General features: G+C 39.7%; 1 protein-coding gene across 2 annotated transcripts in view; it reads right to left on the reverse strand.

Moving 5' to 3' along the window:
• The window catches only part of PIEZO2 (piezo type mechanosensitive ion channel component 2), a 284,493-nt gene that overhangs the window by 57,542 nt on the left and 206,922 nt on the right, over positions 1–20,029 (reverse strand). For both annotated transcript variants that reach the window (XM_057368929.1, XM_057368928.1), the window contains exons 18-25: positions 11,496–11,749; positions 8,440–8,600; positions 7,310–7,486; positions 7,010–7,135; positions 5,397–5,597; positions 4,139–4,343; positions 3,894–3,995; positions 3,257–3,422 (exon numbers count right to left, since the gene is read on the reverse strand). In XM_057368929.1, the coding sequence (XP_057224912.1) occupies positions 3,257–3,422; positions 3,894–3,995; positions 4,139–4,343; positions 5,397–5,597; positions 7,010–7,135; positions 7,310–7,486; positions 8,440–8,600; positions 11,496–11,749 (1,392 nt within the window). The remainder of the gene's footprint in view (positions 1–3,256; positions 3,423–3,893; positions 3,996–4,138; positions 4,344–5,396; positions 5,598–7,009; positions 7,136–7,309; positions 7,487–8,439; positions 8,601–11,495; positions 11,750–20,029) is intronic.

A 20,029-nucleotide genomic window follows, 5' to 3' on the forward strand; every position in this document is an offset into this window, starting at 1 on the left:
TTCTTATTTCTGTTTCAAAGTCCTTTGGATGTGCACTCTCTTGGGGTCAAGCACGTATCCCCTGAGAAATCTGGGGGTGGAAAGACAAGAAAATTTCAGGAAATCTCTTACTTAGACTGTATTTATCATTGTTGAACTCGAGTATTTCTCCAGAGAGAASAAAATGAAGCATTTGGAAATATGTTCTTTTTCTGCCACTGTTTATGWTGCAGTTAAAAGCTTTTTACCCGAAACTACTAGAACAGGGACCAACTGGTATCTTCTGAAGTGACACTTCAGAAAAGGTGCTTTGGTCTGCAACTGCCATTCTTTTATATGGCAGTAAATACACATCAGGCTTCTCAGAAAACACAGGAATGCCAAGCAGAAGTGGGTTTTTTTTATTTTTTTTTCCTCCTTGCTTCATAATTTATTCATAATCAGGTTGTCTTCTCTTATTGTTTGGCTCTTTCTGACTGACTTTTGGAGGAATGCCATTATCAATTTCACTTGCTTGGATAAGGTTTGAAGCAAGTTCTTTCCATGTTACTAAATATTTAGACCATTCTGAAACTTCTACTCAAAAGCCCAAGAAAGGTTTTTAGGTAAAGCCCTTTCAGTTCCAAATTGTCTTGGATGGAGGCCAGACACCTTCACTTTCTTCTGAGGGAGATCTTCAGTGGAACACCCAGAGCTTGAGTGTCCTTTTTTTAAAGATTTATATCTCCAAATAACAGATTTAGTTACCTTTAAGGCACTGTCAGCTATTCTGTGGTGCTTCTTTGAAGCAAATTGGACATTTAGGATTGCAAATGTGTAGTACAAAATAATCATATAATCTAAAATCTGGGATCCTCTGCACTGTAATGAAAGCATTGAAAGAGATACTTAAGGGCTCAAAGAAAGGAAGGATACCTTCAAGAACACAAGGTCTGTTTACACTAAAGGAAGGTTAGAGATTCCTAAATCTCACTAAATCTCTGTTAGAGATTCCATCCTACATGTTCCCATTACAGATTCATGCAGCTAATACTATGAGCAAACACACAAACCAACAAATGAGAAGTTATAGCTCAAAATGGGGTGGAAAAAAGACCTGGGGAATTACAGATGAGCAAGCCTTCCCTCTGTGCTTGGGAAGATCATGGAGCAGATCTTCATGGAAGCAACATTAAGGCATATGCAAGACAAGAAGGTGATCACAGCATGGCTTCACTAGAGGAAAATTGTGCCTGCCCATTGTGGTGGCTTTTTATGATAGAATGACTGCAACATTCTATAAGGTCAACAAATGGAGAGATATCATCTACCTGGACATCTATGAAACCTTCAAGATGGTCCTACACGACATCCTGATCTCTCTACATTGGAATGACATGGATTTGATGAATGGACTATTCCATGGATAGAGAATCAGCTGGCTGTGTGCACCCMGAGAGTTGTGGTCAGTGGCTCTATGTCCARGTGGAGGCACAAGCGCTGTCCTTCAGGGCTCTATCCTGGGCCTGGTGCCCTTCAGTATCTTTATCTGACAGGGATTGACACAGGGAGTGGGATGGAGTGCACCTTCAGCCAGTTTGCAGCTGGCAGCAGGCTGAGCAGTGCAGCTGGCACAACAGAAGKGTGGGATGACATCCAGGGGGACATGGGGAAGCTTGAGAAGGGGGCCCATGAGAACCTTATGAAAATGAAGAAGTCCAAGCGCAAGGAACTGAATCTGGGTCAGGGAAATCCCAGATATGAGCACAGACTGGGAGAGGAACTCATTGACAGCAGCCCGGATGAGAAGGACTTGGGGTTCTCATGGATGAAAAACTGGACATGAGCTGACAATGTGCACTCACRGTCCAGAAAGCCAACTGCATCCTGGGCTGCTTCCAAAGGTCGAGGGGGGTGATCTCCCCCCTCTACTCTGCCCTCATGAGATCCCACCTGGAATACTGTGTTCAGGTTGGGGGCTCTCCGTGCAAGAAAGACATGGACCTGTTAGAGTGAGTCCAGAGGATGCCCAAAAGTGAGGACAGAAGGACGAAGCTCCTCTCTTATGAGGAAAGACTGAGAAAATTTGGGTTGYTCAACCTTGAAAAGAGAAGACCTCTTTGCAGCCTTCTAGTAATTAAAGTGGTCCTATAAAAAAAGGAGAACAAGTGTTTGCAAAGGCATGAAGGGATAAACAAGGAGAATAGTTTTAAACCAGAAAGAGGAGAGATTTAGGTTAGATGTTAGACATTCTTTACTCAGAGGGTAGAGGCACTGAAGCAGGTCACCTGGAGTCATGGATGTCCCATCCCTGCAAGTGTTCAAGGCCAGGCTGGATGGGGCTTTGAGCAAGCTGGTCTAGTGGAAGATGWCYCTGTCCATGCTGGGGWGGTTGGAATTAGATKATGTTTGTGGTCCCTTMCATYTCAATKYAAAACACCCTATGATTCTATGATTACCTGCCCAAGCATGTACAAGAAATGATATCATAAACAGGAATTTCCTTTGCTCCTGAATGGGTAAATTAATGTGYTTTATATTAATTCATGATTGATTTTTCAAAGCTGTCCCTGTTCTTTTTTCTTTCTCTGCCTTGTTCTTTTCATTCTTCACCTTATTCATACAACAYAAAACTGTCACATGAAACAGTTGCACAGATTTCAGTATTTAGATGGAATGAATATAAAGTGATCACAGTTTATTTGTTTAGMCCACCTTCACCAATKGGTTTATTTTATTTTTTCAGSTTTTTTKGGGGAAAGCTGCCCACAGGRCATAACTGMCCCACAGGGCATTCATGGAGGGAAATTCAAATGTGAGTACAAAGATTCTTTCTGAAGTTTAGCTTAATCTAAACAGCTGAACTACCTTTTTTCCTCCCAGCTTTCCAAATCCACATCTCTACAGAGAGTTTACAAGGACCTATGACCTAAAGGTGAACATTTATCAATGTGTTCGTTGTCTAAGACAGCGGTGGGACATGACTTTTCCGACCTAAACAAGTCTATCATTTTGTGAATGCAGGTTTTCGGGCAAATTTATCACTGAACTCCTCTGGAGGGCACTTAAAATGATCATCAGTTTAGGAAGACTTGTTTGTATCCCCACAGTTCTAAACCAGATGCTGATTACCCTGAAATCAACTATCTGCTGTCTCATACAGCAGTAAAAGGTATGTTTGATGGGAACACACATGAATACAAATTCCAAGTACAACTGGAAGCTGTGAGAATTACTTTTACAATAGACAACTTTACAAAAAGGTCAATTTTCCAAGTGTTTATGATTCAGTTTTTACCGGCAGTGAATGAAGTCAGGGACAGGGTTATGCTGGCTAAAAGATGCTGCATCAAGATTCATGCAAATTTCCACATTATCTCCAGCCATGATTCGTACTGCAGCTTTATTTTCATCCTCAAATGTCTGCCTTTGCAAGGATGCACACAGAAGGAGCATGAAGTCATCTAGGAGARAGCAATGATTGAAAGGAAAAATTCAGTCATCAACACAGGTGTAAGGAGAGTTATGATATATTATAATGTAGTTACCAGACTGTTTTTCCATACTTTGAACCTTCAAGACCAAGAAGTTTTCAAAGCATTTAACTCTGAATTGAAATTTATGAATGTATTTAGGTTTTTTTTTACCTGCTATTGTCTGTGACTTTTATAGAGAAATAAATGAGAAAAGGGGAAATTATATATTTTTTTGATGCTGAATTATTTAAAAAAAGGATACAGGAAAAGAAGATGCAAAAATTACTAATTCTGTGAATTTTTCTACTATGTTCGAAGGTATGCTTAGAATTCAGTGTCAAGAAAATATGTGATTTTTCTACTGAAGAGTAAACAAAAGGCTGGCTTCAAATTCTACTGTACAGATGTTTCAAGCAAAGGACATATAAAYACTTCATAACTATGTGCTAAAATACTTACACACAAGGAAGACAGGGTTTGGTCTCACAATGAAGTCTGGAAAGTATAACCACTTTATGATGTTGGAGTTGAAGTTGGCATTACCACTTCTCCATGGATAGTCTGTGTGACAGAAGCATGCAAAAATTCAATCAGTACTTCATGACAATTACTCAATACTTTTCTTCTGAATTCTTACTAATTTTCCATCACTTTTCTGTAAAAACAAACAGCAAGAATTTTCCATAAAGAGTGAGTGTCCTTACCTTTACAAGGAGCAGGTGGGATGCCAATGCAAAGGAAGTATTGGAATGTAATGATGCATGCTAGAAARCAGCAATATTTCGGCCAGATCTCTGCAATAGCTTTTCTTCTACGTCGGTACAACACAGCAATCAGCCAGAAGGCATGAATCATTGCATAAAAATCCATCCTCTGACCAATTACATTCACTGAGAGAAGAAAACAGGTCTGCAAACAAAGTAAAGAAGCATAAGCAACATTTACAACCTGATGGCTGGTCAATGCAGCAATGATAAATTATCATGGATGCTGACAATGCCTGGGCAAGTGCTGAGTGTGATTGCAGAAGCYCTGCACAAACCAACATGCTCTGACAGCAACTTCTGCCACTCCACCCAAACACCCAGATTTCTGATATTCTATCTAGAGCAGATTTCCATTATGTGTATCTAAAGATACAGAAAGGAAAAAGCCTTGAAACAATAGCTGATACGTGAAATGTGTAATTGGTGCCAAGCAAAGCACGCATTGCACAGCCGTACATTTTGATAGGACTTACAGATGTGGAAAAGACCAGGAAATATTAAGAACAGTAACAACTATCCTCATGTAAGAAATGGAGAAAAGGAAAATGGATTTAGATCATACAGTTTCTGTTGCTGATAGATAAATACAGTCGTTTCCTGTAAGACGGCTTTAGTTCCTCATTATTCTATAGGCTCTGCATACCAGTATTTCTGTTTTCTGGCTTCACTGAAAGCAGTCCCTTCACTCAGTGCCATGAAATGTGTTTCCAAACTTAGTGAACTCTTCATAGTGAATCATTTATTCAGTGGATTACTCTATTTTGGTTTTACCTCTCCTCTGATTAGGATGATCTTAAAATTATTTCCCAAAGGAAATACATTGCTTGTTTCTTTTAATTTTCAGTCATTCTTAATCCTCAGACTGGCTGTGACCAGTTTGCTCCATTTACCAGTAGCAAGTGGTGGAGAGAGATAAATCAAGAGGATCATTATAATTAGATTTAGGATGCATTACTCTGGTAGTTGTCTTCAGATAGGCATAGAAATTTGTGAAAAATCACTATTTCTGCAAAGGTATTTGGAAATTACATTTCACGTGCAACCRACAGACAAGATAAGGGACCAGAGCCAGCTAACATGAATGATAACTAAGAAGCATCCCGATGTCAAACACAGTCCAAACCACTATTCAAAAACAGCATAATCAAAAGGTTTGAAATGATACTGTACAGAAAAGTAACACATAGTTATTTACCTCCAAACCAAATTTGTAGAAGAAGTAGTTTATGAAATACTTGACACAGTTGACCAGTCCATCATCCAGATGTGCTCTTGTAATGTCATGAAAAATAGTTTTAGTCACAGGTGCAGTAAGGTTATTTCGACATCTGTAGTATTCTTGATGACGATAGATTGTAACTTCAAAAGCCAGAATAGCCAGCATCAGTAAGTTATTCTAAGGAAGACAAAATCAGAAGAATATTAAATAAAAGTCAATGTCACAAGAAGCTATACCATTTTCTGATAAGCATAAACCCATTAATGCTCAAATTGATGTTACCACTGAGTACTTCTGCATACCAGAATGCACTGGCACCTATTCCCAGTTACTGTCATTGAAACTAAGTAAGGTTCCTATCCATTCTTAGACTTTGATGAATCATTCAGATATCCAGAAGACACATATGAAGACATTCATTAAAAAATACTACAGTGAACACTAGCTGTGGAAAAGAAGRGGAGGGAAAAGGCATTGACCCATCTATGTCCTTTCTCATATTTCATTGCTTCTTTATGTTTTGCAGGAGATGGAAAATACAAACAAACATGAAAGTCATCTACAGGGCCTTAGCGGTCAAGTCCTAACTTCCCCAAATTAACATGCTGGGTAGAGCAAATTTAACCTGGATACACTTTTAAATGAACAGTCKATCTGCCAGTCTTTGCTCAAGCACAACTCCTTCTGTCCCAAAGCCAGATTGACTGGGATGCAGCCTTGAGTGGCTATAAATTGATTTTTCATTTATCTCAGGAGGAAGATCTGCCCTTTGTTCAGCAGATGCAATGCACTAACTCCAGAAGCTGGTTAAAAAGACCAGCTCAGAGAAAGTCCCTCAAGGAAGMCACAACTGAAGCAGGAGAGGCTAACTCTAGGATTCTGTTCTCTGAGGAATATTTGGGACAAGAATCTCCTGAAACAGGTGCCACTGCAGTTTTTATGTTGCTCTGACAACCTTAAACTGTGTATACAGAAATTTGGAGAATCTTTAAATTAATAAGAGATATGGTTTTCCCCAGGAGTTGGCACATTTTTCATTGTAAGTAAGGTTTTTTAATCAAGACAGGAATAATAAAATATTGCTCACAGGCATCAACCAAAAACAAGAAGAAAAACAAAAAACATCCATTTACTAGTGKTTGGATGAATGAGTCTCTTAACTCATAATTTCTAAACTGTGGCTAAGGAATAAGCACTTAAAAAAATAACTGCTTACAGCCACACTGTCACTCAGGGAAATTACTCCAATTAGTAATTAGGACCCATCAGTCCTTTGGTACCTGAAAGCYATGTACCTCTCAATTACTTAGAGCTCTTAAATATCACATTTCCTAAAGAGCTTTTAACAGATGATAGAGCCCAAAAGCCACACTTTTACATGAAAGCTTATCTTAATTGGTACTGAATCCCTTCTGGAAATGTTCTGTGTAACAGATCAGGTTTTTCTGTTGCCTCTTTCCCTCTGCACTTCCTTATTACCAATGGCTTACATGATATTTTTTGTGTGTTACAGATCATTTATTTCAAAGACATTGTTATTTTCATCACAAATAAGAAAATATTTGAATATAGTTAATTAAAGGAGTTACCCTTAAGTACACAAGAAGAGGTTTAGACTTCCTCAATCCAACCCACTCTGCAGGATCCACTGGTCCACTGTAGAGCACTGAGGTTTTGAGTTCTTCTAGATTGACCTTAGTTTCATTCTCTCCTGGCTAAAAAGAAAATTCAACARTTATAAAACATGACTTTAAGACTGCTTGGGGAGGGTACAATAATCAACAACAACACATCAGGTGAACTGTCATTTTCAGTACTTGACATGCTTCCTTTTGCTCTCCTCTGAAGAAGACAGCAGTCAAGCCCTTTTAATATGCATTTGTACTCACCAATGTACAGTTACTGGAAAAAGTCTTGGGATCAATAGATGAGAGCTGGTACAACATTTTGCAGACAATAATCACACATGTCCAAACAGTGCAGATACTTGATGCCAGGGGGCGAAACTGAGCATATGGTAAAGCAAGAGCCCAGGCAATTAAAAACACAAAGTTAAACAGAGACACCTGAAAACACAAAAACAGTACAGAAATTACATGGAGTAACAAAGGAACTGAGAAAGTTTGACCTTTTACACAGCAGGTAAAAAAAAAAAAATTCAAAAGAAAGGGATATGCAGAAACTTTGAGGAAAATACTGAAAAAGTAAAATAAATTACAACAATAATCACAATAACACAGACATGGTGGTGAGGAAGGAAAAACTTTACAGTTGGTTCAGGAAGAAATTTACCACCTTTATGATATTAATATATTAGACCCACAAAACTCCATGGCTTCCTTATCAACAGATGTGAAATACAAAGGAGTACATGCAGCTTCTGCTGCTTTAGTATGCATGAAACAAAGAAGAGATAGCACAGATCTGTGTGTCTGTGCAACTGACCTTGAACCTCACAGCTTTTCCCCCACAAAAAAAAAAAAAAAACCAAAAAAAAAAACCCCACATGTGAGAAAAAGGATTTTTTTTGTTTATCATGAATCCTGTCCTGCTACCTTGTTCAAGAAATGGCTATGTCACATAGAGAACTCACATTGCTCACACCAAAAGCACAGCTAAAAGAGATGCTCCATTTTTCTTTAGGCATAGTTCCATTCTTGCTTCTTAAGCAGCAGATCAAGTTTAAGTAATTTTTCTATATGTACCTTCCCAATTCTTTTCTACATCTTTCATCCTTGGATGGTGACCTGACAGTTCAAGCAGGAGAGGGGTCATGTCTCTTATCCAAAGCATTAGACTAATAAAACTTTAATATCTGGAGAAAAGGGGAGGGCTGAGACTCTTGAAACAGAGAGAATGTGGAAGATGCCAAGGCAGGTTCCCAGCAGGTGACAAACCCATAATTTCAGTGAGGTCTGACAGAAGGAAGCAACCTCCCTCCACCTGAGTGTGTAACCACATGGCAGAGGCTGAAAAGCCTCCCCAGCGTGTAAGAGTTTGACAGTGRGTGTTTACTTGCCTCTTTCACTGTGACCCAGATGATGTAAGAGGAGACAATTTTGATGATGTGCAGCTCCAACAGCCACCACACAAAGACTTGCATCTTGTGAAAATACTCCAGGAACTTCAAAAACARCACTGTGAGGCGGTCGATCACCAGATGCCACTTGTTCCTTAAATCTGCAGGGATGTTCAGGAAATCAATGTGAGGAYAAAAACAGAAGGTCTCTCTGAAATTGAATACTCCATTAGACAACAGTGACCTTTCTTCTTCCCTTCTAAGCCTTAGAGTAAGACAAGATTGAGAATAAAGGTATGGCTGAGTGCTTAACTAAGAAAAAATGGGGTTGAAGCCCACTTAGGGTGGTGCACCCACTTGTGGTGCTTTCCCTTCTGACCCACATTCACTGGAAGGATTCTGCACTTCAAGAGCAGCAGTGGTGGTCTCCCTTGCCAATTTTGCTTTACTCCTCTCCATTAGAGCTCTTTTTGGACTCTCATCCTCCGGTATTTTTGGACCTAAGCTTAGAGATCTCATTCAGGAACTAATTCCAGCACTGGTCCTTTTCCAACTCAGAAAAATAATATTATTTTTTATGCTTTTCCAGCCTGTTTKCAGAAAGCACAGGCTACTACTACTACCCAGAAAGATTTTTCAGCCAGCTTGGATGAAATCCATGTACACTAGGACTAGGATTCTAGTCACATGGGTTTAGGAGAACTGTACTATAGAGATCTTCAGATGTCAGAGCTATCTAAACCTCCTTGAGAACAGCACAGCCTCTTGGAGTGGACAAACATCTAAAACAGGCAAGGCAAATTGCAGTCCAGTCAAATATTTCTCTCAGTTGAAAAAGCTTTAGCAAGTGAATATCCTGAAGCTGGGTGAAAGTGTCCCTTCACAGGGGTGTTTTGCTAAAAAAGCCATCCTCCCTAATACTACCCCAGTGAGCAAGCATCAGTTAATACATGTGAGTGTACATGACAACATATTTGCTGAACAGTGCTCTCTCAGTGACAACCTTGYTTGTGAGCTGGCTATAAAACTCTTTCACGTGGCTGGTTCACAATAGTATAGATTCTTCACACTGTATTCAGGGTTTCAGAAGAATTTTGGAGATTAAGTAGGATTTTGCATGCTGTGAGAACWTTCTTACAGTTAATATCAGAAATTGAAACGTTTGCAAGTGATACCAAAACACATCCCTGTCTAAGCTGGGAAGAATGCAAAAGAGTTACCACCTTCTTTATGCAATTATTACAAGTTATCACATTATTTTATATATAAAGCAAATCAAGAAGGTTACTCCATGCATGTTTGTTTGAAGAACACCTGCACATTTGTGCGAAAAAGCAGACTTATGGAACACCTCATGACCAATTCAACTTTTTTTCCTTTGTCTTTTTTCTCCAAATCAACTTAGAAAATCCTAATAAAAATGCTGAGTGATATAAATTCCATGAGCACATAATTAAACTTGAGAAATTAATTAAGCTACAGAGCTCTAAGCCTGCATGTGTTTTTATAAGCACAACGAGAGTATTTAAGGGAAGCCTTTACAGAGTTAGATGYTCTCACTCATTCTTCCATTTAATTTATTTTCATTTGCAGTGTTGCTTCATGCAAGATGTGTCCAGATGGTCCCAGTTAAGTGGAGCAGGCAGATAAGGAGCTCCAGTGAGTTCTTTCCAGCATGGCCAGGCTCTACACACACAGGGAAAACCACACAGACCTGACTGCAGCCACTGCAAGATGGTACAACACTGTGGAGTCTGCACATGTGAACATGTTTAATGGCATGGCTCTGGCTACATGGCTGTGTAAAAATGGTGCAACTCCAGCAGAAATAAATGTGTGTGCAGCTTCAAGATGGATCCTCTTGTCCCATTTCCAAGCACCATCAGCTGCAGCTCCGCATTTCTCTGCTGGCATGTGTCACTGCACAGAGTGACGTTCACCAGCTGGCCTCTGTCCCAAAGCCCTTCCAGCAAGCTGGGATGGCTGGAGTGCACCAGACTCCTCACCCCTCACAGACCCTATGAAARCTGGCCAATAAAGGTTTCCATGACCCATGAACAGAGGGCAGATGYTCCAGCCAGGAACAATAAAGTTTCAGCTGAGGTTCAAGCACTGGAACAGGMTCTCCAGGGAAATGATGGAGTCACCAGCCMTGGAAGTATTTAAAGGGAGTACAGATGTGGCATTTAGGGACACGATTTAGTGGTGGACTAGCAGYGCTGGGTTAATGATTGGACTCAATGATCTGAAGGGGTCTTTTCCAGCCTAAATGATTCTATGTTTCCCTGGGGCAGCTAAGCCTGATGTGTTGCCATTTTGCCTTGACAAAGACCCCCTTCTTATTTATGTGTCACAGTCCTGTGAATATTGGCATGAGTAACTAAATTTATAGTAAGGCCCTTTCCAAAGAATATGGCTTCCCTGCGTGTTAAAGGCTCTTCCCTGGCTTCACTTTTGGCTCATATTACAAACTGAATTATAGTAATAATTCATTTTAGGAGTTCATWTTAGCAATATTAAGATGACAATATAAGCTGTACCCATGTCTGCCCTTAAGCTTTTTTATGTTCATCTGGCATCGATTACACACTCCATATTCAGAAGTGAAAAAGTTGACACTAATGTGCACATAAATTATGAAGCAAAGCCATTGGGACTTCTGGGGAGGGGTGCACTGAAGGCAGGCAGTATCAGATATTAAATACGTATGTGTATTATTTTCTTTGTTGTAAGGATATTTTACTCTAAAGAAGTTCTTAGGATTTAGGGTGGCCTTCAAATAATTTAACCCGGACCACCTAGAAGGAAGAGGCAGAGTTTCTGTTGGTTTCTTCCTCTCAGCATCCTACAGTATGATTTTTCCCTAAACAAGCCTGCAGCCTGTTGAATAATTGATGAGTAGCCATCTGCTCAGTTCAGGCTCTTTGACACAGACTGCCTGCAAAACTAGAAGGAAAACCTGGTGATTGAAGTWAACAGGGATGACCAAGAACAAACCATCCACTGACACTTAGTTAAGGCTAAGGAAGGAAAAATTTGCATTCTGCAGAGCTTACCTGTAGTTTCTTCTTCCACTGATTCATTGTCTTCATCATCATCATCTTCATCATCATCATCATCTTCTTCTTCTTTATCCTCATCGTCCTTCTCTTCTTTTCTTTTTCTGACCCTCCCTTTCCCTCCCTCCCCCTCTGGCTCTTCCATTCTTTTCTCACCAGCCTCTTCCAGCATTTTATCCTCTTCCTTTTCTCTGCTGGCTGTTAAATTCATCATAGTTAAGTCAGGCAGGCTTCCATCTTGGTGCACCAGTCTGTTGGTAAACAGTAGCATGTCAGCAAACTGAGGAGTAATGACATTGCAGTCTTTTTCTTTTTCAAACTGTATAATTAGAAAAAATAAACTGTTCATGGAAAATGCCTTAAAGGTAGAAAAGTTAATGATTCTGGTACTCCCTCCAAACACACTGAAAATTGAGTTGTTGGAATGTATTAGTAACTACTTCTCACTCAGATACTAATGGTTAATTAGTAATGAGTGGTATTGACACTTAAACTTGACATTTTCCCCACTGGAGAAAATGGTCAGAGTTTAAGATGTAGAAGCATGAAATGATGTTAATTAAGARGAAACATTTCATGACTTCATAGGGGACTTACTCATTTTGGTGGTTTGGTATTTTTTTCTTGAGGCTGCTCAAAGTAATTGGAACAGAAAGAAAAAGGGAGATGAGAACAGAGGGGTTACAGAAGGTCATTGACAAATACGTCATGCTATATCACAAGTCATAAAGCATTCTCCTACTCCAYCTGCAGAAGCCTTCTGATGCCAAGAGCATGCCATCATGACATTCACGGGGTGCCTCTATAAAGAAACATGGAATTGCAGCACAGATGGAAAGGGGGCAACCTATTTACACCAGTGCTAAACGTGGTCAACGCTGTACCATGCTGTGAGCAATGCAGCTGAGCCATCACAGCTACCTGACCTATCACTGTAAATGCATTTCCACCTTCTTCCAATTTAAAGATGTAGCTGGAAAGCCGAGGAATTTGCAAATTTTCTTCCAGCTATACGTGTGGGAACAAATGAAAGCAAGAATTCCATGGCTGCACCTTCAGAATATTTTATTGAAACCTGCCTTTGACAGTGCCATTCATTCTCTTTCTCTTTGCTACATCTCACAGAGAATTTTTCTTTAATTTCTATTGGTCTCTAACTAAACCTATGAGTAAGTTTCACATTACCAAAATAGGGATATGCTTCATTTAACACAGAAATGGTATTCCTCTAGTGCCACTGTGCCTTTTTTTTTTCTAATTATTCAGTATATATATTTTCTTTACTGAGAAAATAAACATTTTCTTATGGTTTTCTTTCCTCCCCCACAGCTGTGCTTTTGGGACTCAACTCCCATAGTTGCAGAAAACCAAGTTTCCCTTTGAATATGACCTCTTGCAATAAAGCCTTCCTTTGGCAAGTGTATATCTATGTAATTAGGTCACTAAATGTTTGGTTATGCTGTTGAAATTACTACACTCAGCATGATTTCAAGAATCTGTAAGATTGTTCTAATAAGCTACAGTACCATCTCGGGGATTTACTTTTCTTGATGTGAAATTCTGGCCCACAACCATTTAGAAAGGAAATCGTGCCAGTTTTAAGATTTTTACAGTTCAAGGATCTAAAAATATTTTTTTCCCCTGATAATTAACAATTAAGATAGTAGGCTAGACAGTAAATGAGAAATTCAAACAAGCAGAATTATTCTTCAAACATTTTAGAGTAGTAGTTTCTTCAAGATGGAAACTCTGGTGTCTCAAATGAAGTAAAAACTACAGAAATCTGATAAAACAATCCTGAAGTAGGAATACCATGCCAATTGTAAAAAAGCATAAGAGGTGGTTTAAAATTTGAAGTTTAACAAGACATTCAAACACAAAAAAAATCATGTAATAAAGTTTAATCACATTTTAGCCACATTCATGACTAAAATTCCTCATCATGGTTTGGGCTGAGTGTTTAATAACCTGARAAACTCTTATACTCAAGAATTTATTCAGTAGCTTTGGTTACTGAAAATAGAATCATAGAATGGTTTAAATTGGAAGGGACCTTAAAATCCCCACCCCTGCCATGGGCAGGGACACCTTCYACTAGACCAGGCTGCTCAGAGCCCCATCCAACCTGGTCTTGAACACTGCCAGGACTGGGTTTTCTAAAATCTCCCTGGAAAATCTGTTTCTTCCTTATATCTAACCTAAATTTCTCCTCTTTCAATTTGTACCCATTACTTCTTGTCCTGTCACCACCTGTTCCTGATGAAAAGTCCCTCTCCAGCTTCCCTGTAGGCTGCCTGGATACTGGAAGGTTGTTATGAGATCTCCAAGCAATTTCCTCTTGTCCAGGCTGAGCAGCCCCAACCTTCTCAGCCTGTCTTTGCAGGGGAGGTGCTCCAGTCCTCTCACCAACTTTGTGCCTCTTCTCTGGACCTGCTCCAGCAGTTCCATGTCTTTCTTATGTTAGGGATCCCTGAGCTGGAAGCAGCACTCCAGGTGGGGGTCACACCAGAGAAGGAGCAGAGGGACAGAATCACCCCTTTGCCCTGCTGGCCACGTGCTTTGGATGCAGCCCAGGATGTGTTTGGCTTTCTGGGCTGTGAGTGCATGCTACCAGCTCCTGTTGAGTTTTTCCTCAGCCGTCACACCCAAATCTTCCTCCTCAGCCCTACTCTCAATCAYTTCTCTGYCCAACCCATTGGTGTRTYTGGGATKGCCACGACCCAGGTGGAGGACCCTGCACTTTGCTTTGTTKAACCTCATGRGGTTTGCATGGATCCACCCCTCCARTGTGTCAGGATCYTTCTGRRTGCCATCCCTTCCCTCCACTGTGGTGACAGCACTACACAGACTGGTATCATCAGCCACCTTGCTGAGCATGCCCTCGATCCCACTGTCCATGTCATCAACAAAGGTGTCAAACAGCCTCGGCCCCACAGCTGCTCTGGCCCTTTTTAGCAGKGCTGTARCCCYATCACAGAAGGTCAYCAMATTTGTCAGGCCAAATTTGTCCTWAGTAAAGYCATGTTGGCTGTCACCAACCATCTCTTTTGGGGGTCTCTGATTATTTTCCTGTCTAAGTCATGGATCAGCTAACATATACACTAAAAGGATATTCAAACCTCCATAAAGTGACAAAACATCAATACTCCCAGAAGGTCATCATTAAGTTATATTTACCTAAACCTCTAATAAAGTACTAATAGGGGCGTTTTGTATAAAGAAGAGAGAATGAATTTTCAGTTCAGTTCAAAAGTCATGGAGATCCCTGGAGAGCCCATTTAAAAGGCAAAGCACCATGTAAAAAGTAACCATATAATCAGACAGGTTTTGTGTATATTCAATTGTATTGATTTTTATGAGGTATCTTCCCAACTGACTTTTATAATGGAAAAATCTATATTCACACTGGTGTAGATCAAGGACTTAATGACTTACCTCAGGGTAGATTGCACAGAAACACAGTAACCGTATAGGATTTTGTATGAGTGGACTCATCATTCTCTTATTCATACAATTACCATTTGCATTCTGGAGGTCTGGGAGGTGATTGGGTTGTAAAGGTGGGCACACGCAATATATATACCTGATAAAGCCTCAGTATGGRTTTAATTTTCAGAAGGCTTAGTTTTATTGGCATCAGTAGGCTTGAGCATTGGATCATGTGCTTAGGAGATCCAAAGCTAGGTAAAAAGCCCCGCCCACTGTTTGGAAAGTTAATCTACTTGGAATCTCTCTTCCAAAACTTCCTTATGTATTGCCAGCATTGTTTCTCTTAATGTTTTGTTTTTTATTTTCTCTACGAGATCACATTACATTGCAACAGACAACACTGAGGTATTAAGATATAACAACTTCACTGGTTTAGAATTTTTAAGACAAGCTACCCATCCATCTTCACAGCTAGTGAGGTATAACTTCATTGGTGGGAGCCACATATATATAATGGCGGGAAATTATCCAAAATAACATAAAGGCATTTTTTCTGATACTTAGGAAAAGAAACAAACTAAATAATAACACAGGCAATGACCCTTGAAGGTACAGCCACTAGTGCTTTTAGCTGAGAGCATTTCTTACCCTCAGGTTCATTAAAAAGGGTATCAATAATAAGAAGCAAATCTAGTASATCCAGTAGGATCTAGTTTTTAGCAACAAAGAAATGTTAGTGGCACTAAATTCAGGCATGTGCCACAGGTCCTTGCTGGATTCTTAGTAYTGCCATCTATTTGTAATTTACTAGAGCACCAGATTAATTATATGTATGCATTATTATGCATGTTTTGTCTTATGACAATATTTTGCAGTTTATAGATTGCTTGAATCTTTCTGGCTAAAAGAAATTCTCAAGTATATTTCATRCAAAGCCTTAAGAAAGCTTTCTACTCTGCAGGACATTAGTGACCCACCTCCTGAATATTTGGTCTGCAAGACTCAAACTGAGCACACAGTGCCATACCTCCATACCTCAGGACCCTAAGTGCCTTTATGGGTCTTTAAGGGGATTTTCTCCCTGAATCCAAGCATGTTGAGATATGTGGACAGGCCAGGGAGCCCCAGTGCAGGGGGTCCCTCTCCTTTCACTGGGTGCTGCTTTCACGTTGAGGCTTCCACTTCTACGCCGTGGCTGCATTGCATCTGTGTCTGCTCCTGTGCCTCACTGACCCCAAGCCTGACATGCAGACTGCCCCCCTGCCTTCACTGCAAGCCTGGCTCATCTCCAGGGACTTGCTGGGACCTCACCAATTCCAGATGTGATTGTCACATTCCAGAGAGCCCAGGGGTGAGAGCCCAGCCTYGCTTCCTGGCCTTGCCCCTTGGCAAGCAGCTCACCTGCCTTAGCCAACGTGCTTGYCCTCACCACTCCCTTAAACACAGGCTTTCTGTAGAGCAGAATTCCAGCTCTGGTGAGGAATGGTGACTCAAACTCAAATGATGACATTTGAAGGAGTACGAGGAGCAGGTAGTCCTAAATATCTAAACAAGGGATTTTCCTGGTTTTTCTGTTTATATTCAGCAGTGACAACAAACTCAGAAGTCCTATTCTCACAGATGATTAAACAATATCCTACATTTATTCCAGTCAAAYATTTAGGAAGAAAACTAATTTATGGAACAGCTTTCAAGATGCCATTTGTAAAGGGATCATGATGATGATGGCACATTTGGACCCTGCAGCACCCAACTCAGCCTGTGAATGAACAGCCTTAGCATGCAGTGGTTTCAGTGTTCCCTTTCCAACTCTGAAATTTCAGTCTCTACAAACTCATAACACATTCCATCCATTAACTGAACAGGCCCTCAAATTCCCTTTGTTACATGCTTGGAGGAAGACAGGGATATGTGTCTGTGTGTCTGTGTGTCTGTGTGTCTGTGTGTCTGTGTGTACATAGGCACATGCAGGCATGCATCTTTCCATGCACAAACCAAGGGTAGATAAACGAGCCTCCTCAACCAAATCTATTGTCTGCAGCCAATTACAAATAGCACCAATTATTCCTGCATTGAGGCGTGGGCAAAGTTTAGGAGAATTCTCAGCTGGGATAAGAAACTCACAATGTATAAATATGCAGAAGAGATGTATTAAATGCTTTGTCAGCTTTAGGAAAATGCAATACCCGAACCATGTTATCTCCCTGCTTATGTCACAGTACTGCGCAGCAAGAATGTATTTTGCTTTAAGGCAACTAAGAAGTAACAAAAAAATCCAAACATATATCAGTTTTAAAGGAAAGGAAGAATTGAAGTACCCACCTATTAATTATTAGATATACACGGCCATTGACTTTGGCATGGCTATGAGGTGGGAGATGAAAGCACAAGATGAAAATGGGAAATGAATTAGAGAGAGAGAAAAGAAAAGCATTAAATAGGAACGAACGCACTTTCCTGTCTACCGATGTGTTATGACACATTGTCATAACAAAGCACACTCTGAAATCTTAACATACACCATGCACTGAAAAGTCTAGGAAGCTTATAAATGCAATGCCTAGACATTTAGATCCTACACAACTTCAGTCAGAACTACAGGTAATTTTCATAGTCCCCAAAATGTGAGAACAGCCTTTATTGCTTTATTTAAATAAGCCTTAGAATATCACAATTTTTAAAAATACTTCTTCCCTTTGAAAAAAACCCAAAACTGTAAAGGCAATTATGGCAGAACATCACATCAGAGAAATTATCTACCTCACAGCCTTTATCTCTGCCTCCCATAATTCATGGTACAGCAAGGAAATGGGCTTGGAAAGTCCTAATCAGAGGATTTTTCATTCTCTTGCGGATATAAAACTGAGACACTCACTTCTGACACTTTTATAAAAGTGAGAAGTGCCTCACTCTGCCAATTCCAGTGTGCCAGTTTCCATGCCCTCTTTCTGCAGCTGGCAGAGCTTTACTCTTGAACTCACTCTGCAAACTTTGTTCATGTGAAGCAGCATTTTAATAAATGAACATTCTCAGCAGTTTTAACAGGACTCTTCAGTTAGACACAACTGCAGTTCCATAATCACACATGGCAGCTCAAGGGCAGGTGGAGAAACTGGGCTGCTGTCTTTTTTACTTTCATGACCACCCCTCACCTGTGGTGGTTATTTTAAGAAGTTCACTATTAAAAGTACTGAGTYCTTTCTTCTCACTCAAAATGAAGGCTCAGTTTCTTTATTTGATTTTTTTTTTGTTGCAAAAGATGCAGCATAAAAGCAGTTTAGGAAGGTAAACCAGTTGTTAATTGAATGTTAGTGTCTTCAAAGCAACCAGGAAAATTAGGGTTTAGTAGCTTTGTGAGAAAATTACACATATACATGAATCTTTAATCTGTGTTTAATTGCCCCTGCAACTTATTTTTATTGCTAGCATTACTGTTAAGCTGAAATTGGTTGCTGCATTAGTTCTTATCCAGCTTTATGCATCATTGATACAAACRTCAGCTGAGTTCTCATCATGAAGCTTTGAACTATAAAGTTGGCTGATGCTCAGTACTGATTTATTGCATCAAGGSAAGAAAAGAGCTGGATTTTCATATGCCAGGCAGTGTTAGTAGGAGTACAAACTGAGAAAACTGTTCTGATTTGGGTCCTGGTCATAATAATTTCAATTTCTCAGAAGGAACAAATTATATATGTGGTATTTTAGATTTTGAAAATACTACAAAATGGCAAATGTATCACCAMTTATATGACTGCTTAACACAATCTAGTACACATTTAGACTCAAAAAAATAGCATTCAATAGCAAGACAAAAAGCTGATGATATCACATGATCCTACTCATCTGTCACTTTAATAAAAAGCCTGGTTGACAATTAAYATCTACTTTCAATGTGGTATCTCAAGATACTTCTTGACAAAAATGTTTGCTCTTGCTGCATTTAAAACATTTTCTGAATTTACTATCAGTGGTTCCATCCTTTGGGAATGATGTGACTTTAGACACAGTGATCCTCTTCATGCCAACATTTGAAAAGCTGAATACCATAATATTCTGGTATCTTTCATGTAATAGAAAGATTTTGAAATAGTGTTTTCACAGGCAAAGTGAACCCTTCAAAATCCTATGAGCACTTCAGGAGTTTTCTTTCTTATTTTTATTTTGTGCCCATTGGATCACATTAGAAGTGAGGTGGAAAATTCCTATGCCACTCAGCAGCACAGCAAACTTTGGGCTACAAGAGAGCTTGCAGAGTTACTGCAAACTGTAAAGCATTCCCCAGAATGCCTCAGCCCAGAACAACCCCATTCCAGCTCTGTTTTCAGGACTTGGCCAATTCAGAGATATTAACATGTACCTACTRCTGCACAAGAATTCTGCTATGGCCAAGGTAAGTTTGCTCACATAAGAGCCCTTGAATCTACTGTCACAGTTAGCAATTCAAGAGCAAAGGAAGAGTTATTACACAAACAAACATTTAAAAGGAAAGTGTAAAAACCCCCACACCTTTATTGGGAAATTTTATCAAGTTTGATCTGTTCTGGTCTTAGAAATTATTTAAATACAGAAACTGGAAACATTCCATAAAAGTAGTTCTTATTCTCATGGTACAAACAAACTTGTACCATACACTGAGAAGTAGCTTCATATCAAACTGTATGCATGAAAAATATCTGAAATGCTTTTGTAAATCTTGCATAACCTAGAACATGATTCTCTGCTAAGTAACTGTCATTATTCCTAACACTCTGTGGTCTGTGTGATATTGTGTAGCTCGTCCCCATTCATAGTAGTGTAGTTGTGATACCACTAGAGAGGTAAACATTCCAAAAAGTAGGGTCTAAATGAGTTGCTTTCATCAAAGAGTGACTGTAAATGTCATTGCACATGTACTACAAAACCATTTCTCTCTCCTATGCTCCTGGCACAGGATTCTAGGCCAGGTTGGTTTCTATGCAGGAAAATATGTAAGAATTGAACACTGGAAAAGTGATGTCCAGACTCATGAAAAAGTGCTAATGAGCTTCTCTATGAAATCATCAAATGTCTAGTGAAGTCAAGGGTCAGTACTATGAAAAGTCACAACAAATCTGGAGTTTTTT

This window comes from Malurus melanocephalus, unplaced genomic scaffold, assembly GCF_030028575.1.
Source record: "Malurus melanocephalus ecotype Western Australia unplaced genomic scaffold, MMel_1.1 scaffold_99, whole genome shotgun sequence".
Taxonomy (NCBI): Eukaryota; Metazoa; Chordata; class Aves; order Passeriformes; family Maluridae; genus Malurus; species Malurus melanocephalus.